The sequence below is a fragment of the Carassius gibelio genome, chromosome B21, assembly GCF_023724105.1.
Source record: "Carassius gibelio isolate Cgi1373 ecotype wild population from Czech Republic chromosome B21, carGib1.2-hapl.c, whole genome shotgun sequence".
Classification (NCBI taxonomy): Eukaryota; Metazoa; Chordata; class Actinopteri; order Cypriniformes; family Cyprinidae; genus Carassius; species Carassius gibelio.
The window spans coordinates 20,818,012-20,837,357 of NC_068416.1; the positions used below are offsets into that span (position 1 = coordinate 20,818,012).

The following is a 19,346-nucleotide window of genomic DNA, read 5'->3' on the forward strand; positions in this document are numbered from 1 at the left end:
ATGTTTGTAGAACCAGATTTTTTGCTAGTGCTATTTTTATATAAACTTAATATGAGTTTAGCCGAACGCAATGTTCAGTCACAAGCTGAGGTTCTTCAAGATCTCTTTTCACATTTACAATGTAATGCCACTGTGTATTTTAATATCGCAATATAATCACTGAAATTAATCCTAGATTGCAGCGTTTATTCTACATTGCTTTTGATGAAATTCTTCTGCTACATTTCTAAACATGATTTGTATATTTCCTGTTCAATTTGTTGTTTACATTTTGTAAATGAATTGCAAATTCTTCTTTTAGATTCTTCCTTCTAAACCTGTGTACCCGACTGTGTATTGAGATTCATTAAATATGCATTTTAACATCAGCTATGATGTAGTGATATTTTTTGATTTGAGGTGTCATTGTATCAGCAGGTTTGGGATTTTTGGAGTTTAGCATGCACTTTCACTTTCAAGTCTCGTCTTCCTGAACTGGGTATAAAGGCCATACAGTTATTTCAGTGTTGAAACAGCATTTTCAAATATAAATTTTTGATCTGTCTCATCAGAAAGATTTTAACTCTGTCTTTAAAGGAAACGTTCATGAGAAAAATGAAAATTTGCTTAATATTTTGCATTAAATCACTTGCTCACCAGTGGATCCACTGCAGTGAATGGGTGCCGTCAGAATGAGAGTCCAAACAGCTGATAAAAACTTCACAATAATCCATTCAACTCCATCAGTTAATATCTTGTGTATTTTTGTAAGAAGCAAATCCGCCATAAAGAAATTGATTCAGCGTTTTAGCTAAAATACGTGTTCTCTATCCATAATATTGCTTTCTCCATTGGAAAGTCATCTTGTCTGTATCAGGACAGAAATATGAACAGATCAAGCACTTGTTACAAATCAAACAGTTCTAAACAAATATGTTGGTTGATTTTGTGAGAGGAAAACAGAGGATGGACTTTTTCACGGGAGGAAGTGCTATTATGGATTATGGACTTGTAACGTATTTTGGCAATGTTTAAAAGTTAAAATGCCTTACTGATTGATTTGTTCCTTACAAGCACAAGATGTTAAATGATGGACTGGAGTGGTGTGGATAAATGTTTTTATCAGCTGTTTGGAATCTCATTCTGACTGCACCCATTTACTGCAGAAAACCTTTTCTGGTTGAGCAAGTGACGTCATACGAAATGTATCTCTGTTCCGGTTCCTTTAACACATAACCTCGTTCAGGTGATTGTGGTTTGCCTTTTTTTGGTTTTACTTTGTCTCACAAACAGTATCATGATCCACCCAAATCTAAACAAGAATGCAGATGGGTGAGGAGAACTGGTTAAAGGTTGCCTGTCATCATCTTGATCTTATAGTATCTTTTCTTACCTGCCAGTAAATACTTTTTGTTCACTACAATAATTTAGGTGCCTTGGGAGAACAGGTTACATGTTCTATTGATTTGGCCAAATGTGGACACCCAAACACTGCACCCATAGGCAACGTACAACTCACTTTTTAATATCAAAACTACTGACATTTAAAGAGATGGGGTGGCTTTCTATTGAATGCTGGAACATGGAATGGGAGATTTGCTTTCATTCAAACACAAAAGTGTCGGTAAAGTTTAGTGACAAAGTCTGGCATCCCGGAAGTGTTCAGCGGGGTTCAGATTTTTGTCTTGTTTTCCAGTACAAATAACATTCTTAAATCAAGACACATTCACTTAAGAAGCAAAATGACCGAAGATATTAAGATAAGTATTTTATTCTGTAAAATCTTTTAAAATTAAGTTTTTGCTTAAAAAAATTAAAAATATCCACTAGTTGAGTAAAAAAATATATATAGTTTTCTCTTGAATTTATTTTCTTACCAGATTTTAATTAACTTTATTATTTATTTTTAAGAATCAAGTCATTTCAATGTTCTTTCTTTCTGAAGTCATTTCAAGTAAATGTGTATTTAATTCAAATCTTTGTTATTTTTCCACTTTTGCAGTGTGTGTTTATATATATTGCCACTTATGTCTAAACCTGTGGCTTTTTTTGAAGGGGTCTGGCTCAAACCTTTGATCCTAAGACAAAGATTGTAGCTGATACTAGACTTTCCATTTACTTTGACTTGTTTGGGTTTGTTTATGTTTAGTTGGAAATATCTTCATGTTGCTCATGACAGTTTTGCTTGTGTATACTTTAGTGTAGGCTACTAAAATTGCATCTATGTGCTAAGATGCAAACGGGCAGTTTCTGTTTAAATCGTAGCTGTTTTTGCTTCATCTACATTTTTGCAAATCTGTATGACCAGGTTATTTACAGCAATCACTGTTTCAGCAGGTTTGGGACTCTTGTGTGTTTATTGGCACATCAGAGGCTAATTGAACTGTAAAAAACTCTTTGTGCTTTGTTTGTGCTGATGTCTCTTTGAAGTGGAAAAAAAAATCTCTCAGTAAGTATACGTGTAATTGAGTGTTCAGGGGAGCTGAGGTGAAAAAACGGTTGTGTAGGTTTATCTTTCACCCAACACACTGGTCATGCACAAGTCTTTAATATTGCCTCAAGAGACGTTAGACTCGATAACAAAGTGATGCATCCCAACAAACAATCATTGACTCACTGTTTTTTTTTTTTTAAAGGCATTGTAACAGCAGTGCAGATGGTTTGGCTGAACAGGTTTTATTAGTTAAATGTTTATTGACTCATACTGTTTTGGTATCTCAGGTGAGGGAAGGATGGACATCAAGCACATTATCTACGTCACTCTATACAACATAACTTCAGTGACAGGCTGCCTTAAATTTGACTGTTTAAGCGAACTGGGTTTCAATTGTCATGTGAAGTGGAGCCAAAGATCCATCTCTGAGTAAGTCATCTTTAATATGGTACATTAATGAGCACTGAAATTTGAAGTTTGTTGCTTGTTATCCATTATCATCAATGACAATGTAATAATTATTTAAAATATTTTCATAATAATACGATATCATTTATATCACTGCATTTTATTGAATATATAAATCTGTTTCATTGTTTTCAGTTCTGTGTTTTCTCTAATATCCTACATCACTGAAAGTTGTCTAGAGATGTTTCTCTCTAATTTCATTTTGAGGAATTCATAACAATCAAATGTAATTTTTCTAATGAATTGTCATGCTATTTTATTAAGTAACTAGCTTGATGTTATCTATCATATAAAAAGATCATCTTTTTCTAAAACGTTTTTAGAAATTCACTACATTAACACAATGTTCTGTCTTGTATCATTTCTCTAGGTTCATTGCTTACTGTAAATCAGATCCAGTATGTCTTACGTATCAGACAGCTCAAGTCTCAACAAAGCCCTGCGGCAGCAGTACCTCAATCTGCCCCAGGGACACTTCTGTCAGGTCACTTATGTCTGGATCGATGGCTCTGGAGAGGGTCTGCGAAACAAGACTCGAACCATGGATTCAGAGCCAAAGAGCATTGCTGGTAGAGAAGCGTTAACTGGTTTCATTTTTCTTTATTTTAAATGTTTTATTTGTTCTTATTTAGTTTTGCTGTTGTTGTTCTTTGACAGACCTACCAGAATGGAATTTTGATGGTTCCAGCACAGGTCAGTCTACAGGACACAACAGTGACATGCTACTGATTCCGGTCTGCATGTTTAAGGACCCCTTCCTCTTGGACCCGAACAAACTGGTGCTGTGTGAGGTGCTGAAGCACACCCGAGAACCTGCAGGTAAACATTTACCACTATAAAAATGATATTAGATCAGTTAAATAATGCTGAAAAAAAAAAACATTATTCATCCATTCCAAATTCCAAAAAAACAACAACTTTAAAATCATGAAATATTATGTATTATATGTTTTTTTAAAGTCAAAGAATCAAGTATAGCTGGTGAGTCCCATCCGCCTTCTTCCCAGCATACACTGGGGCATAAATAATGTTAATCTTTTGCTAGTTTTATGTACAGTCACACATGTATAACATGTATAACAAGTTGATTAAAAAATAGATACTTTAAAAAGCCATTAAAACTACAACCTTCTTTAGTTAAAGTTCTACAAACACCACATTTTGTAGTTAAAATATGCAGAGATTTATTTGAGTTATAAAATTCCTCACAGTGATCATACAAACTTGTGTAGAACTAACAAACATTTCTTTTTCTTTTAGAATCGAACCACCGTAACCACTGTAACAAGGTCATGGAAAAGGTCAAAGACCTTCACCCCTGGTTCGGCATGGAGCAGGAATATACTCTCCTAGGAATGGATGGACACCCTTATGGCTGGCCCAGACTGGGATACCCCAAACCACAAGGTTAAATCTTGTGTCATTTCTTGTGTTCCATAAGGATTCAAATTTTTATATTGATATTCCATTTTTATGTATGTATGTATTTATGTATAAAATTGCAGTTTTTGTTCTGAATTCTGTGTCTATTTTCTGTCAGGTCCGTATTACTGCAGTGTCGGTGCCGACCGAGCTTTTGGCAGAGACATCGTGGAGTGTCATTATAAAGCCTGTCTGTATGCTGGCATTAAAATCAGTGGCACTAACGCAGAAGTCATGCCCTCTCAGGTAACAACGGTTACACTGTAGTTATTAGACATCATGTTCTGTATAGCCAGTCTGGACAGTTTGCTCTGTCTGCAGTGGGAGTTCCAGGTGGGTCCGTGTGAAGGAATTGAGATGGGAGATCAGCTGTGGATGGCACGGTTCCTGCTCCACAGGGTGTGTGAAGACTTTGGAGTCGTGGCCACCCTGGATCCAAAACCCATGACAGGAAACTGGAACGGAACTGGTTGCCACATTAATGTGAGCACAGTGCAGATGAGAGAACAAGGAGGAATTGAGTATGTACTAAGTTATGCACACACTCATAAATCATAAGACCAACTAAAACATCAAACAAACAGAGAGTGTTAAAGTCCATTCACACCAAGAATACCTATATTAGCATCCAGACCCACGCATGATAACATTCTGTTTATCTGTCGCTCTTAATGCTCAAGCTTTTTAAAGCAGTATGGATTCTGATATCATCCATCAGATGGAAATAAATCCTACGTGTAGTGATTCCAATGATATTGTTCCTCTCTGTCTTATCATTACAGTTGTGGTGTGAACTTCCATTATTGTTATAGTCGTCCTTGGTGTGAACCGTGTCTGGTCATGTTATCTGATCTCCGTGATTCTTTTCTCTGCATCAGGCACATTGAGAAAGCCATCGAGAAACTGAGGAAGCGTCATGCAGAGCATATTCAGGCCTACGACCCACACGGTGGAGAAGATAACAAACGTCGCCTCACGGGTTGCCACGAGACCTCCAGCATCAATGATTTCTCAGCAGGCGTCGCTAACCGTGGGGCCAGCATCCGTATCCCGCGCCAGGTGGGTCAGGATAAATGTGGTTACTTTGAGGACCGTCGTCCGGCCGCCAACTGTGACCCATATGCCGTGACCTGCATAATGGCCGTCACATCCATGCTGGAAGAGGAGAAAAATACCCATGAACTTAAATAACACACTTTTGGTAACTAATAATTGTATAGAATATTATATAGAGGGCACTTTAACCTGTTATATTTGTTAATTTTGTTTGTAAATCATAATCTATACATATTAAACTCTTCTTAAAGGATTGTTTTATGACACATGATTTGCAGACAAGTTTGATATGTCATATTGAATGATCATATACATACATACACTCACTGGCCACTTTATTAGGTACACCTTGCTACAACCGCTACTACCCCTTTTGCCTTCAGAACTGCCTTAATTCTTCGTGGTATAGATTCAAAAAGAGATTTTGGTCCATATTGACATGATAGCATCACACAGTTGCTACAGATTTGTCGGCTGCACATCCATGATGTGAATCTCCCGTTCCACCACATCCCAAAGGTGCTCTATTGGATTGAGATCTGGTGACTGTGGAGGCCGTTTGAGTACAGTGAACTCATTGTCATGTTCAAGAGACCAGTCTGAGATGATTTGAGCTTTGTGACATGGTGCATTATCCTGCTGGAAGTAGCCATCAGAAGATGGGTACACTGTGGTCATAAAGGGATGGACATGGTCAGCAACAATACTCATGTAGGCTGTGGCATTTAAACAATGCTCAGTTGGTTGGTACTAAGATCTAGATGCCTAAATGCATTGAGTTGCTGCCATGTGATTGTTTGATTAGCAGTTTGTGTTACCAAACAATTGAACAGGTGTACCTAATAAAGTGGCCAGTGAGTGTGTATATATACACAGTGTATATGATGTGAATGATAATCATAGTTCAACCATGATTCAAACTGAGGACACCTTCACATGCAGTATTTACAGATAAACACATTTTGTTTGGATTTAAAACAGTGGAGTCTTTTAATATTTGATTAGGTGTTTTTGCAGTATTAATATATACATTTGCAAACATATACTGTACATATATGTACCCTGAGGAGCCAAAACATTATGACCAGTCACAGCTGAAGCGAATCTCCTAACAAGGCCACATATTAAGATTAGGGTAGATTATATGGTAAACATACAACCTGTTCTTGAAATCAACATGTTGGATGCAGAGGAAATGGGCAAGAATAAAGATCTGAGTGACTTTGACAAGGGCCAAATTGTTATGGGATCAGCATTTGTATCCCCTATCGGGTGGCTGAAAACAAATATGGTTACTTTGAGGACCGCCGTCCTGCCGCCAACTGTGACCCATATGTCATGACCTGCACAATGGCCTGCACATGCATGCTTGAGGAGGAGGAAGAATTGAAATAATGCAATTCTGCAAACAAATGTGGTTGTTGAGAAGAATATAAGAATGAATACTAATTTATTATGACATACTTATCATATTTGTTTAAATGTAAGAAAATTGCATCATAAACCAATGTGTATGATTTTAATATCACAACACATAGCTACTATTTGTAACATCAAGAAGCATGACAGTTTATTTATTTATTTACATGTAAAATTAAGTTGCTGGAAACGAATGACAACGAAAGTCTCGCACATTTAAGGAATCCGTGTTATATGTACACAAGTGTCAAAAATTGGTATGATTGCTGTTCTTTTGGATGTCCATAAGGGGGCGTAACAGGCAAGTGATTGGCACACACTAATGTTTGTAATAACGTATCTGTTACAAAGGTTATTTTTTAAACTCATATATTTTCATACCTTGATTTTATTAATCATTACTTTTAGTCTTAAGAATCTGAAAGAAGATGTTAATACTGCTTGTTGCTAATGTTGGTTGCAACCACTGACTTTCTGCTACTTTCACACAAGTGTATTAAAACAAAAACGTGAAGACATAGTTCTTATAAATCTTGAGTCATGTTTATATAAAATTGTTATTTTGTTCTATTACATCCGAATTAAATCGGGACTACACAAAAGAAGACCTCTCTGAATAAAAAGCTGATGTCAAAAGGCACATGAGATGGCTTTAAATTGGCTTCTATTTTCAGCAGATGACTGATGTGTGGAGGGCAGGAGTGTGTTCAGTCCCCATCATGAGGTGCATTTATTATTCCCAGAACAATGGCAGAAGGGATGTCTGTTCAGTTTTATCAATGCTCGTGTCGCCAGACAGATTTAGGTATGGATTTTTGCTTAATTTCCTGGTTGGTTATGGAGAAAGGTCAGCGTGGTGCTCCTTGCACATTTACATCACAGCCTTCTGACGTAACATACTTTTTTATGTTAGTTATTCAAACATACACAAACTCAATGTTGTTCATACAGAATATATCTTGAATACACCTCAGCTATAAGCAACATGTTTTCAAATTCAAATTTTTTTATTTTTGAGGTGCAACAGTCAAGAAAGTAATAATAATAATAAAAAAAAACGTTTAAATTGGCATAGTCATAATTGTATTATTTATAAATATTATAGCCTTAATATAAAATACGTCTTTTGAAGCAGTTGTGCATATTTATTGTATATAAATATAATTTATATACATATATATGTCAATGTAATGCAATTTTAATAGCTTACTAGCAAATCAAAATGATATGTTAATAAAAATAAAATAAAAATAAAAATGTTTAAATAATTATAAATATAATATCGTTACTGTAGGTCATGTATTGGATGTGCATGAGAATCTTTCAAGAATGATTGCAGTTTTAAGAATGAACGTCCTTGCATTAATTCTTGTAAGTTTATCAGCATTCAAATGAAATATTAAATCCACTATGTCATCAATACTATTATTTGGATCATAAAGAGCAGGGGAGTCTGACTATCCCGATGACGTCAGCGCTCGTGGATGAGGATGGGCGGAGATGAGAGCCGCAGGTGGGACGTAAAACTGGACGCTTTTAGCTGTTAGTTTTACTGTCGAGCTCATTTTCCTTGAGCGCTTGAGTGGTGCTTCTGAACGACATGGGGAAGCTTCAGGAATTCGAGATTACTTTAACTAATAACAAAGTGGTCTACAACCCCGGGGAGTCCATATCAGGAACTGTGAGAATTAAAACAAGCCACTCCTTACAGTTTAAAGGTAAGCGACGCTGTGTATCTTACATATGCTTACAATAGGAAAAAATAATTTGAAGGGACAGCACAGCTGGTAAGCTTTGGGGTTTCCCCGTTCTAGTAAAATTAGGGTGCTTAAATAATGCATTTCAACATGGACGTGTTGCGTGTTTGCATGTTGATATTCAGCATCCGTTGCTCCTCCATTTCATATACAGTACAGTACTGGTTCGTATATATGTATTATTTATGTGAAATGGGAGCTGTGATAGGCAGACATAAACGTCTACGCTCTTGCCTTCATGAACGTCAGTGAACATCCTGTTTCTCGTGTGCTGCTGCTGGTTTCTGTTCGATTGCACAATCACACCCGAGCTGCTCCTGGACCGTTGAAACACATTGTATGTCGTGTGCGTTCCAACAAGTGTGTTTTGATGTTTGTCATCACTTGATTTCCATCTTTAAACGTCCACAAATGAGTGTACCTGCAGAACCGACAAACGAAAGGATCCTAGCGTTCATTCAAAACAAAAACGGCTAAACGCAACGCGTATTAAAACGCGACGCGCTTATGATGACCAGCTGAACGCATCTGTTCTCTTAACCAAAAACGAAAGAACGCTTGAACGACCGCTAATTATCGCAAACATGTTTTTAAGAAGTTAACTGAATTTTGTCAGTGGTTTGGTCATATGAATGTCACGCATATAAAAAGATGCTGACCTTTTTAAAGTCGTCCGAAATGTGCGATGGATTCCAAGAAATTCAGCGACTCCAGTTACATTTCTGAAGCAGGACAGTGGCACCCCTAAACAATAAGTTTACCGTCAGATATCCCTTAAATTAAATGTTTTGTTACATGTAAATCTATAATTACAACAGTATGCTAAATAATAATAGTAGCCTATTCATGTTTTGCTACCCTCAAGCGGCCCACACAACTAATGTTCTACTGTTTGCAAGCATTCACTCTGACTGATTTATAACCTAACTTTTGTTGTTACCTAAATGAAAATGAGGTTTAAGCATTATGTAATAAATAATGTATAAGTGTATAAAATCCACATATGCATCTAGACATACCTCGCCCCCTCCCAAAACCTTTTTTTTTTTTTACTCTAGGGGCTTTACCAACCTAACAAGGGGGTAATGACCCAGTTCCCTTAAGTTTATAAAAAAAGTAAAAGAAAAGTTATAATTGTTAGAAAATAAACACCTCCTGCAACCCACTCCCCACTAGCCACAATTTTGCATATTGCTGGTCTTTGGGGAAAGAGATAAGAAAGTAGGTTAGACACACTGTGTGAATGTTTAGCTACAAAGAATGTATTGTAAGTGTTTTCACTGAACTGTTGGGTTTTAGTGTGTAGGCGAGACTCACGGACTGACACTCGAGAGAAAGAAAGATTCCAATGAAACAACTCTTTTATTTTTCCTTTGCACTGTTACATTCACACTTGAGACTGATCAGATGCATCTGAAGTTGTAGTGTTTTTCACTCAGTTTCTAGGACCCCGCCCATTTTGTGACACTTCTGAAAAATGATCGACACTGTGGTCATGTTTCTGTTCCTCTCAGTTTTTCCTGTCAATAGCGAGAATGCGCCTCTTTGCGTTCGAACGCTGTGGATTGGCACAAGGTTTTTAAGCCTGCTGTTGTGTTTATCAGTGGATTGCGTGACAGATGACAGCACTATTATAAGGGACAATAAGGTCGTGTGACTAGTCATTCTCTGCTGGCACTTACATTTTTTAGGTCTTCCTGCATTTCCAATTTAAGTACTTTGGGAACTGGTTCTGAGCACCCTTCACCTTGACTTAATGTGGAAAAAGCTCCTCTAATGTGGCAGACATTGTGCATTAGCATAACTAAACTGTGTGGGTTAGCTATATTGTTTTGTTTTTTTAAAGGAATAGCTCATCTTATATGTAAATTCTGTTTTCATTGATATATTATATTGCAGAATGGACCTGGATACTTTCTTCAGAGTCTTCTTGATACAAAGTGGAGGATGTGATGTTGTTACTCCGAGAATAGCTGTGCTTTTCAATCCACATTGCTCAATAGGTTTTATTTAAAAAAAAAGCAGCTGACTCATGCTTTGGCTTTCTTATCTGTCTTTTTTGAGTCTGGCCGCTTTGATAAGTAGTCCTATCGTTGTCCTGATGAGCGTGAGAGACAATGGCATTTTTTAGCCTTGTTCCCCATAACTCATTGGCTGAAAATGAAAAGCATGGCATGAATATTAAAACCTGAGTCTCTTTCAGTGCAGAGACACCCTCCTGTTGAAAGACGTTCTCTTATTTACATCGCAGCCGGCGTTCAGTGTATAGGGTTACTGGTTAACAGACTGAACAGGCAAGACAGCCTCAGCTTTGGCAGAAGTCGTGTATAATCCCTTAAAACTATGGAAGAAGGACTTTAGCCTGGTTTTAATCAGTCAGAAACTCTAGAGAAGACATGATTGCTTAAATCTCAAATAGAAATAATCTGTACAGTCTAGAAGGACATTAAAGGGATAGTTCACCCAAAAATACAATTCTGCCATCATTTACTCACACTCATGTCATTAAAAACCACTTTGAGCAACCAAATAGTTGCCGGTAGCCACTGAGTTCCACATTTATTTTTCCCCTACTATGAAAGTCAGTGGTTACCTGTTTGACCTCTTTAAAATATCTTCTTTTGTGTTCAGCAGAAGAAACCGGTTAATACAGGTTTCGAACAACTTGAGGTTGAATAAACTATGACACAATTTTCATTTTGGGATGAACTCTCCCTGAACTAATACGTTTTTATTTTGTGTGATTTGTGGAGAGAAAATATCCTTAGTGCATCACGATATAAATATTGACTTTTGTCCCATGGAAAATGTATTATAAGGCTGAAACACTGAAAATACTCAAAAAGCATCATGAAAACCCCCATGTTTACAAGTTGCTTGGCAAAATATGTTTTAAGCTGACATAGGTCCGTTTAAAGGAGTGCTTTTCTTTCAGGAAAATGGAGACTTGTTTTGTTTGCAGAGGAGTATGCAAATTTCTGTCCAATCAAATTTTCTAAAACGACACCAGTAGATAACCAGAAGTTGTTTTTTTCCATGATATATGACTCAAGCTAGACTATAAGCTATTAAAAAAGACAAGACCTTCTAACTAGGCTGTCCAACTAGGGCTGCAAAATGTAATAGTTTTTTATTTTATTGTATTTTTTACAAATCTAATAAAACATTTTTTTTAATAAATATATAAATATACAAATCTCTAGGTTTTGTGTGCTGAACAGCTTGGCCATAAATGTTGTGACTATATATCAATACTGACTATATAATAATTATAATAATGAATGTGTGGAGCAGCATTTACTTTGAACCGAGCTGCTCTGAGACTCTGTTAATGCATGTGTGTAAATGAACACAGTGCTGTGCTGCACCCTAAAAACATGCAACGCATACATTTATTTCATTAAATTGAAGCCTTTGTGATTGGATAATGAGATTTCGGTTTTATTTTGATTAATCATGCAGCCTTGCATTCGACTTCTTGTTTCAATAGGAAATATGTCAACAGATCATGATAGAAAGCATGTTCACGTTACATCCAGCTTGGTATCAAATGCATACTAATGATTGTGATAAGCTTGTTTGTAGTGCTCTAGAGCCTTTTGTCTCTCTGTATTTCAAGAGACAAGCCCGTCTATTCATTAGTAGTGGACTGACTGGCCTGTAAGGCAACACCGCTGATATCAACATGATGCCACTCTGTCCCACGCTGGCTCTGTGGGAGTGTTTGTGAAGAACTCACTCCTGTCCCTCATTATAACAGGGCATTCAGCACATTTACAGGCAGTACAGTACCTATGCCCTTGTTTGTGTCGAAATATTTTGCACACTATTAAACACAAATATAAAGTTAAGCCTGAGGCTGTTTGTCCCTTTAGTAACAGGAATTATAGGCCTCAAATGTCATTATTTATTAATGGAGCACACTTTTTTAGGCGGAAGGAAGGTATTTTTTGTGTATTCATCCAGTATGATGCCTCATTACTCAAGTATTCAGGATGAGTTTAGACCAGGTCACTTGAGAAACCTTTAGGGACAAAACCTATTATGTTAAGTCTCAAATGGAAGTTTGTGTTTGCAAAGCTATTTTAGGGAAGTCAACCTCCCAAAATTTACAATGGAAGTGAAAGGGGACAATTTTGTGAAGAATTTAAAACTGAAATGTGGGGCTTATAATTTTATAAAAGTAATAACTAATTATTCTCTTAAAACTTGAAGTAAAAATGTTTTTTATTTACCATAGTTCAAGTCTCCTGTGTGTTCATGTACAGTGCTGTGAAAAAGTTTCCTGTTTTTATTTTGTCTTTTTTGCATATTTCTCACACCTAAAAACTTCGGAACATCAAACTAATTTTCATATTACACAGAGATAATTCAGGTAAATACAAAAAGCAGTTTTTAAATGATGATTTCATTTATTAAGGGACAAAACTGTCCAAACCTACCTGATCCTATGCGAAAAATGAATTGTTAAATCATGAAAGGACTGTTATTAACCACGTTATTTTAGAAAGCTGAGTTAAATTTCACTAGCCACACCCAGGACTGAGTACTGCAAGACCTGTTAAATCAAGAAATCACTTTAATAGATTCTCTCTGACAAAGTGAAACATGCTTAAAGAGCAACATATCATGCCGCCATCTAAAGAAATTCAGGAACAGATGAGAAACAAAATAGTTGACATGTATCAGTCTGGAAAGGATTATGAAGCTATTTCTAAGGCTCTGGGACTCCAGCGAACCACGGTCAGAACCATTATCCACAAATGGAGAAAACTTGTTTGAACAGTGGTGAACCTTCCCAGGAGTGGCCGGCCTATCAAAATTACTCCAAGAGCACAACGACAACTCATCGAGGAGAACATAAAAAATCCCAGAAAAACATATAAAGAACTGGACAACATATAAAGGTCTGACTTGCCTCAATTAAGGTCAGTGTTCATGATTCAACAATAAGAGAGACTGGGGAAAAACGGCATCCATAGTAAGGCAAAAGCCATATTTGGTCAAAAAGAACACAAAAGCTCTTCTCACATTGGCCAAAAATTATCTTGATTATGCCCAAGACTTTTGGGCAAATATTCTGTGGACTGATGTGACAAAAGTTGAACTTCTTGGAAGGTGTGTGTCCCTTTACATCTGGCGTAAATCCAACACAGCATTTCATAAAAAGAACACCATACTAACAGTCAAACATGGTGGTGGTAGTGTGATGGTCTGGGGCTGCTTTGCTGCTTCAGGATCTGGATGACTTGCCAAAATTGATGGAACCATGAATTCTGCACCTTGTCAGAAAATCTTAAAGCAGTACGTCCGGCTGTCAGTTTGTGACCTCAAGCTCATACGCACTTGGGTTATGCAGCAAGAAAATGTTCCCAAACACACCAGCAAGTCCACCTCTGAATGGATCAAGACATAATTAAGGTTTTGGAGTGGTCAAGTGAGAGTCCAGACTTAAATCCGACTGCGATGCTGTGGCATGATCTTAAACCGTGCTTTCATGCCTGAAAACACTCCAATGTGCCTGAATTAAAACAAAGAGTGGGCCAAAATTCATCCACAGTGATGTGAAAGACTCATTGCCAGTTATCACAAACGATTGATTGCAGTTGTTACAGTAAAGGGTGGCACAACCATTTATTAGATATGGGGGGGGGGGGGGGTATTACTTTTTCACATAGGGCCAGGCAGGTTTGGACCGCTTTTTTCCCTTAAATGAAATCATTTTCAAAACCGCATTTTGTATTTACTGTTTAATGTTTGTATTTATATAATTACCTTTGTGTAATAATTATGGTCTGAATCTTTTAAGTGTGACAAATGCAAAAAATAAACCGAAACATCAAAAGTGCAAAAACTTTTTAATGGCACCGTATATTCAAATATAAGTACCGTTTGACCAGTCTGCCATCATTGAGCCCAAACCTGCCTTGAAATATCTTGATAAATTCCTGACCTCATTATCAGTTTTAATTTCAGTTTCTTAATGAAAACTATTAAATGAACCGTTCTGTTTAAACAAGCCATGCCCTCATTGGCTCATTGTGCTTTTGAATAAAAAATGTCTCTGTTTGTTCAAGGCCGGAGACTCTGACGTTGCCGCATGTCCCGGCAGCTATATAGGCTATCACAGAGTTAACAAGAACTCGCATGACCACATCTGCCAGCTGCAAATAGCAAATGAGTCATAGTGAGAGTATGCTTGGGGCATCCAACCCCTAATGTGTCTAGACTTGGGGATATTTTTCAAAATAGAAATACCTTTTAATTAATGACATGCAAACTGCAATCACGAATAGAAAGTAAAGTGTCTTTGTGAAAGTAAAATAATTTGGCTTTTCTAAAGATAGTCACCTGAACAACTGTCCTTTTGTATTTTTTACTTCTGCACAGTGTATTAAAGCAATATTTGTCGTGATAACCCCCAAACATATTTGTACGTTTCCCTCCTTTCTTTTAAAAAAAGCAACAATTGTTACAGTGAGGAACTTACGATGCAATTCAAGAAAGAAAAGTGAAGCTTCTTTTTTTAATTTTTTTAACTTAAATTAAGCCAATTTTTTTATTGTTTGATCTCTAGTAGATGTTTTAATATATGTCTTTTAAGGGGTTTTATGGCATTGCATTTTCATGGTGACAAAGTTGCAAAATGGTTAAGAGTTAAGTAAGTATTCTTTTCATGTTAAAATCCATTAACGCAATTGAAAATTTACTCACCCTTAGGCCATCCAACTTGAGTTAGTTTCATAACATAAATTTGGTATTATATCACTTTAGGGTAGTCAAAAGCAAACGTTTGAAGTTAAAAACATCTTGATGGATTAGTTTATTACAAACATGCAAAACCGCTTTTTTTTTTTGCAAGACGTGAATTGCTGAAATGGAGTGGTGTGGATTATTGTGATGTTTTTATCAGCTGTTTAGACTTTCATTATGACGGCACCCATTTACTGCAAAGGATCCTTTGGTGTGCAAGTAATGTAATGCTAAATTTCTCTATTATCTGTTCTGATGAAATATACATCTTAAACGGCCTGAAGGTGGGTACATTTTCATCCGTTTTTTATTTTTGCTGATCTGTTCCTTTAAAGAAAAAGAGTGACAAGTGTTACTTATTTTTGTGGTAATCAAATGCTGTCGAATGACCTTGACTTCACAAAAACCTGGAATATTCCTTAGAAATAAGTGTGTGAAGAATAAAAGCTTGTCTAACACTAGAGAGATTCCTTGTAAATGTTTAACCTCTGGGTTTGTTTGACCTTTCAGTGATTCTTATAGTGAGATATCAAGATTGGCAGTTTATTTGCCACTGGCACTCGTGTTGGCACCTCATACCTTGCATTTTCCTGATTTCGCCTTCCAGCATGCCAGCTACCCTTAATGGGGCTCTTTTTTTATAGTCACAGCATCATGTGCCTGAAGAAATGCGTTCTCTCGTTCTCTTTATGTGTCTCTTCCTTTCTCTTTCTCTTTCTCTCCAGGTCATCAGAGTGAGGAAGATGTCTATTTCTGGGTTTTAGATAAGACAGATTTCTCCACAATGTCTAGCTGAATGAGGGATGCAGCTGTAGCATTTGAAACGGAGCTAAGGATGGGACAAATTTACTCTCTTTTATGTTTGTGACTAATGATGCTCTCGACTCTTTTAATGACTGTTTTTAAGTGTACGCTTTCAGCTCGTTCTCAAGCAGTAATGAGTAATGTAGGACATGCAGTACATCTGGCCTCGCTGAATTTATCTGGTGAAATTTTAGAGCACTCACATTGTCTTAATACTCTCAAAGGGAAGCAACGAACCTTTCTGTTCCATAACGAGAATATTTCATGACACTGATCACATGCGAGAACAAAGGCCTTCCAGTCTCTCAAAGTTCCGTTTTCTGTATTAGTTCCTACTGTTTTTGCATTCCTACTTCCAATTTTACATTCAATCTTCAGAAACCTTGTTCATTTAAAGGGACAGTTCACACTAAAATGAAAAACCTGTATGACTTTCTTTCTTCTGTTTCAGTTGTTTTTGTCCATATGATGAAATTCAATAAAACGACATTGGAACTCACTGACTTTGATTGAATGGAAGAAGCAAAAAACATACACAAAATATCTTCTTTTGTGTTGCACACAAGAAAGGAAGTCATAACTATCCCTTAATGTATATTATGTCTCAGTAGTGCTCAAAGACAAAGATGAAAATGGTTTCCGCATGCTTTTACAGTACTACCTCTTGGAAATTTTATGTTTGACCTTAATGACCTTTCTTTGTTCTCTTCTGTTTGTCTGAATAGCCCCAACTCGATGACTGTGAGAGGCCACACTTCTCACATTATTCCATGCCTTGCGTGGAGGCTTGAATATCACACATTCCTCACAAATGGTTCCAAATCTCCAGCTCTTCAAATATTCTTAAACTGTCCAATCATGGCTCTGGTTTAGTTGGTAACCAAAAGCCTTTGTGGTGAGCTTTGGAATGTTGGAATTTCCTCTGTGATTTGTTTGTTTGTAAGTGTGTGTATTGGTTCGAGAGTGTTTTATTGAGGTTAGCTTTCACCTGGCAGCAGGTTTATGCCCATTACTGGGGATATCTTATCGGAATGTGGTTGCTAGGCCACCGGCATTCAGAAATACTGGTCCCAGGAGACGTATGGGGTTTCCCAACCCTATGCCCTTTGTGTGCAGGTGCCCTCTCGTATTCATGCTCTCTCGGAGGACAAAGACGCCTTTACCTTCCCAACAGAGCGAGCTGGATTGATTGTGCGGGAATTTAAGAGGCCTGTGGTTTCGAGAGGACAGCACATGTTTTAGTGCAGTTTAATTAGTTAATGTTCAGAATAGATCAGGTGAGTTTAGGCTAAGATCCTTTGGAAAATTAAGTGTCAAGTTTATTGTTTGTATGTTAATTTTCAGTTGAGTGAATATATTTCAACACGCAGTAGTATAGTTAAACTCAATCACAGGTTTTCAATGAATTCTGCATAGACCTGCATAGAATGGAACATTTTTCGTTCTCTTTTAAAAACTACAGTACAGTTTCAGTACTGAATTCATGACTGATATTGAAATTTGGTAAATAAATCAAAAATAAAATCAATCATTTTCAATTGGTACAAGTAAATGAAAATCTCACTATATTATAAGATAAAGTATGTATGTAAAAGAAAAAAGATATTAAATTATGGTTTGGTTACCAGCATTCTTCAGATATCTTCTTTTGTGTTTAACAGCAGAAAGAGACTCATGCAGGTTTGGTACAAGTGAAGAGTGAGTAAATGATGAGAAAGTTTTCAATTTTGGATGAACTATCTATTTAAATATTCAATATTAGACAGCATAAAAATAGAAAGGTAGAAAAGTAATAACTCAATTCTTTTTGATAAGTTCGAAACACCTGGGTGGCGTTGTTTCAGTTTATCTGAAGCATCTCAACTTATCATGTGCTCTCAAACACTGTCATTAATTAAATCAGGTAGATAAGAAGTGCTACCTGCCCTCCCAGCCCTGAGGATATTATAAAGTAAAGAGAGGGGCCGATTTGTCTGTCTCGTTGAGAATTTAATTACAGTTCTTCCATCAGGTCGCTGAGAAAGGCTCTTTTCTCCTCCTCTGAGTGCAGAAGAACTCTCGTGATTTTCATTATATATTGAGTTCTTCAATATTACTTAATTACGCGGCTTTATCTGTCTGTAAATTCAGGAGCATTGCAGGCCAAACAAAATATAAATATATTTGGAATTCCGTTTTTCTGCTAAAAGATCATTTTCCATTAGCAACATCACATTCACAATTACATAAAATACCAAAAATATAATTTGTGGTGATGAATGATATTTCAATGCATTTCACAGAAATAAGGACAAAATAGGCCTGTTTTTTGATTCTCTGTATTCGTTAGAAGCTCATCACCCTTTGAAGGAAGGACTGTACTTCCTCTCTTTGTAAGTCCACTTAAAACAGGCTGCAGTGAGCTTAACGGATGTTTCGGTAAATTATGTAAGATTAGTTTCTAGAAAGAATTTACCCTCCAAATGAAAATCGCCCTACTGACTAAGAAACCTTGTAAATACCATTATACTGAATATTTATACATTCTGTACAACAATTTGAAATTATGGTTTTATCATACTGCAAACATACTTGTAAGAGATGGGTTTGCCACTGTCTTGCATCATAGTTGTTGCATTGTAACAGTTCAGTGTTTCATGTATATTGAAATATGCATTTTATTCATTTGAGGAAGTGTATATAAATTAAGTTATCTTAAATAAATTATGTATTTTTATATCTAGTATTGTGTGTGTGTGCGTGTGTGTGTAAAATGTATGTAAAATATACAAAAGTTGATTAAATGAAATGATGCAGCTCTCTTCCAGTAGTATTTTGACTTTGAGTGATTATGATGTGAAATAGGCAGCACAAGCTTTTACTGTAATCCTGATGATACGATCCTGTACAGCGAGTAAACGAAAGCCTGATAAGTTATTTATGTCTCTTTATTGAAATATAAATTAATCCACCTACGGCTTCTATGTCTGTGCTGTTTATTGAGTATCTTGTAAGAACCTGGTTTTTACTAAGCGATAGCAACCATAAATATAGGGAGAAAGATCTTGTTTAAACCAAGGTGACCTGCCTCAGTTGAAATTCTCAGTTTGCTTGCTGTAATCTGCCTGTTCCCTATCAAAGCCGATGTGTTGTTACCGTCCCTGGAGTAAATCTCCCTCTGAATACACGACCGGCTCCCTATGATTTAGCGTTTGCTCATAAATTCTCATGTTTATGTAAAATATTCATGTATGTGGTAAACAACCAATTCGTTT

General features: G+C 36.6%; 2 protein-coding genes across 3 annotated transcripts in view; both read left to right on the top strand.

The window, feature by feature from the left end:
• The first annotated feature begins 2,704 nt into the window (after positions 1–2,704).
• LOC127986183 (glutamine synthetase-like) lies at positions 2,705–6,892 on the top strand. The gene is made up of 7 exons (XM_052588436.1): positions 2,705–2,842; positions 3,252–3,450; positions 3,539–3,700; positions 4,142–4,288; positions 4,422–4,549; positions 4,625–4,824; positions 5,182–6,892. The coding sequence occupies exons 2-7, from the start codon at positions 3,282–3,284 to the stop codon at positions 5,492–5,494; spliced, it is 1,119 nt and encodes a 372-aa protein (XP_052444396.1). The 5' UTR covers positions 2,705–2,842; positions 3,252–3,281; the 3' UTR covers positions 5,495–6,892.
• Positions 6,893–8,276: 1,384 nt separating this feature from the next.
• LOC127985910 (arrestin domain-containing protein 1) overlaps positions 8,277–19,346 on the top strand; it is a 32,913-nt gene continuing 21,843 nt past the window's right edge. Inside the window, exons 1-2 of one of the 2 annotated variants that reach the window (XM_052588116.1) lie at positions 8,388–8,496; positions 16,014–16,987. Coding sequence is in view for 1 of the 2 variants with exons in the window: in XM_052588115.1 (XP_052444075.1) it covers positions 8,379–8,496 (118 nt within the window). In the remaining variant the exon portion in view is untranslated. Of the gene's footprint in view, positions 8,497–16,013; positions 16,988–19,346 lie in introns of both variants that reach the window. The other variant, XM_052588115.1, reaches the window with a different exon arrangement.

Bases quoted from the DNA above. Each gene is read 5' to 3' on its own strand.
- LOC127986183 (XM_052588436.1), top strand. From the start codon at position 3,282: ATGTCTTACGTATCAGACAGCTCAAGTCTCAACAAAGCCCTGCGGCAG. The intron at 3,451-3,538 runs GTAGAGAAGCGT...GTTCTTTGACAG, and splicing joins AGAGCCAAAGAGCATTGCTG to ACCTACCAGAATGGAATTTT. The intron at 4,825-5,181 runs GTATGTACTAAG...TCTCTGCATCAG, and splicing joins AGAGAACAAGGAGGAATTGA to GCACATTGAGAAAGCCATCG.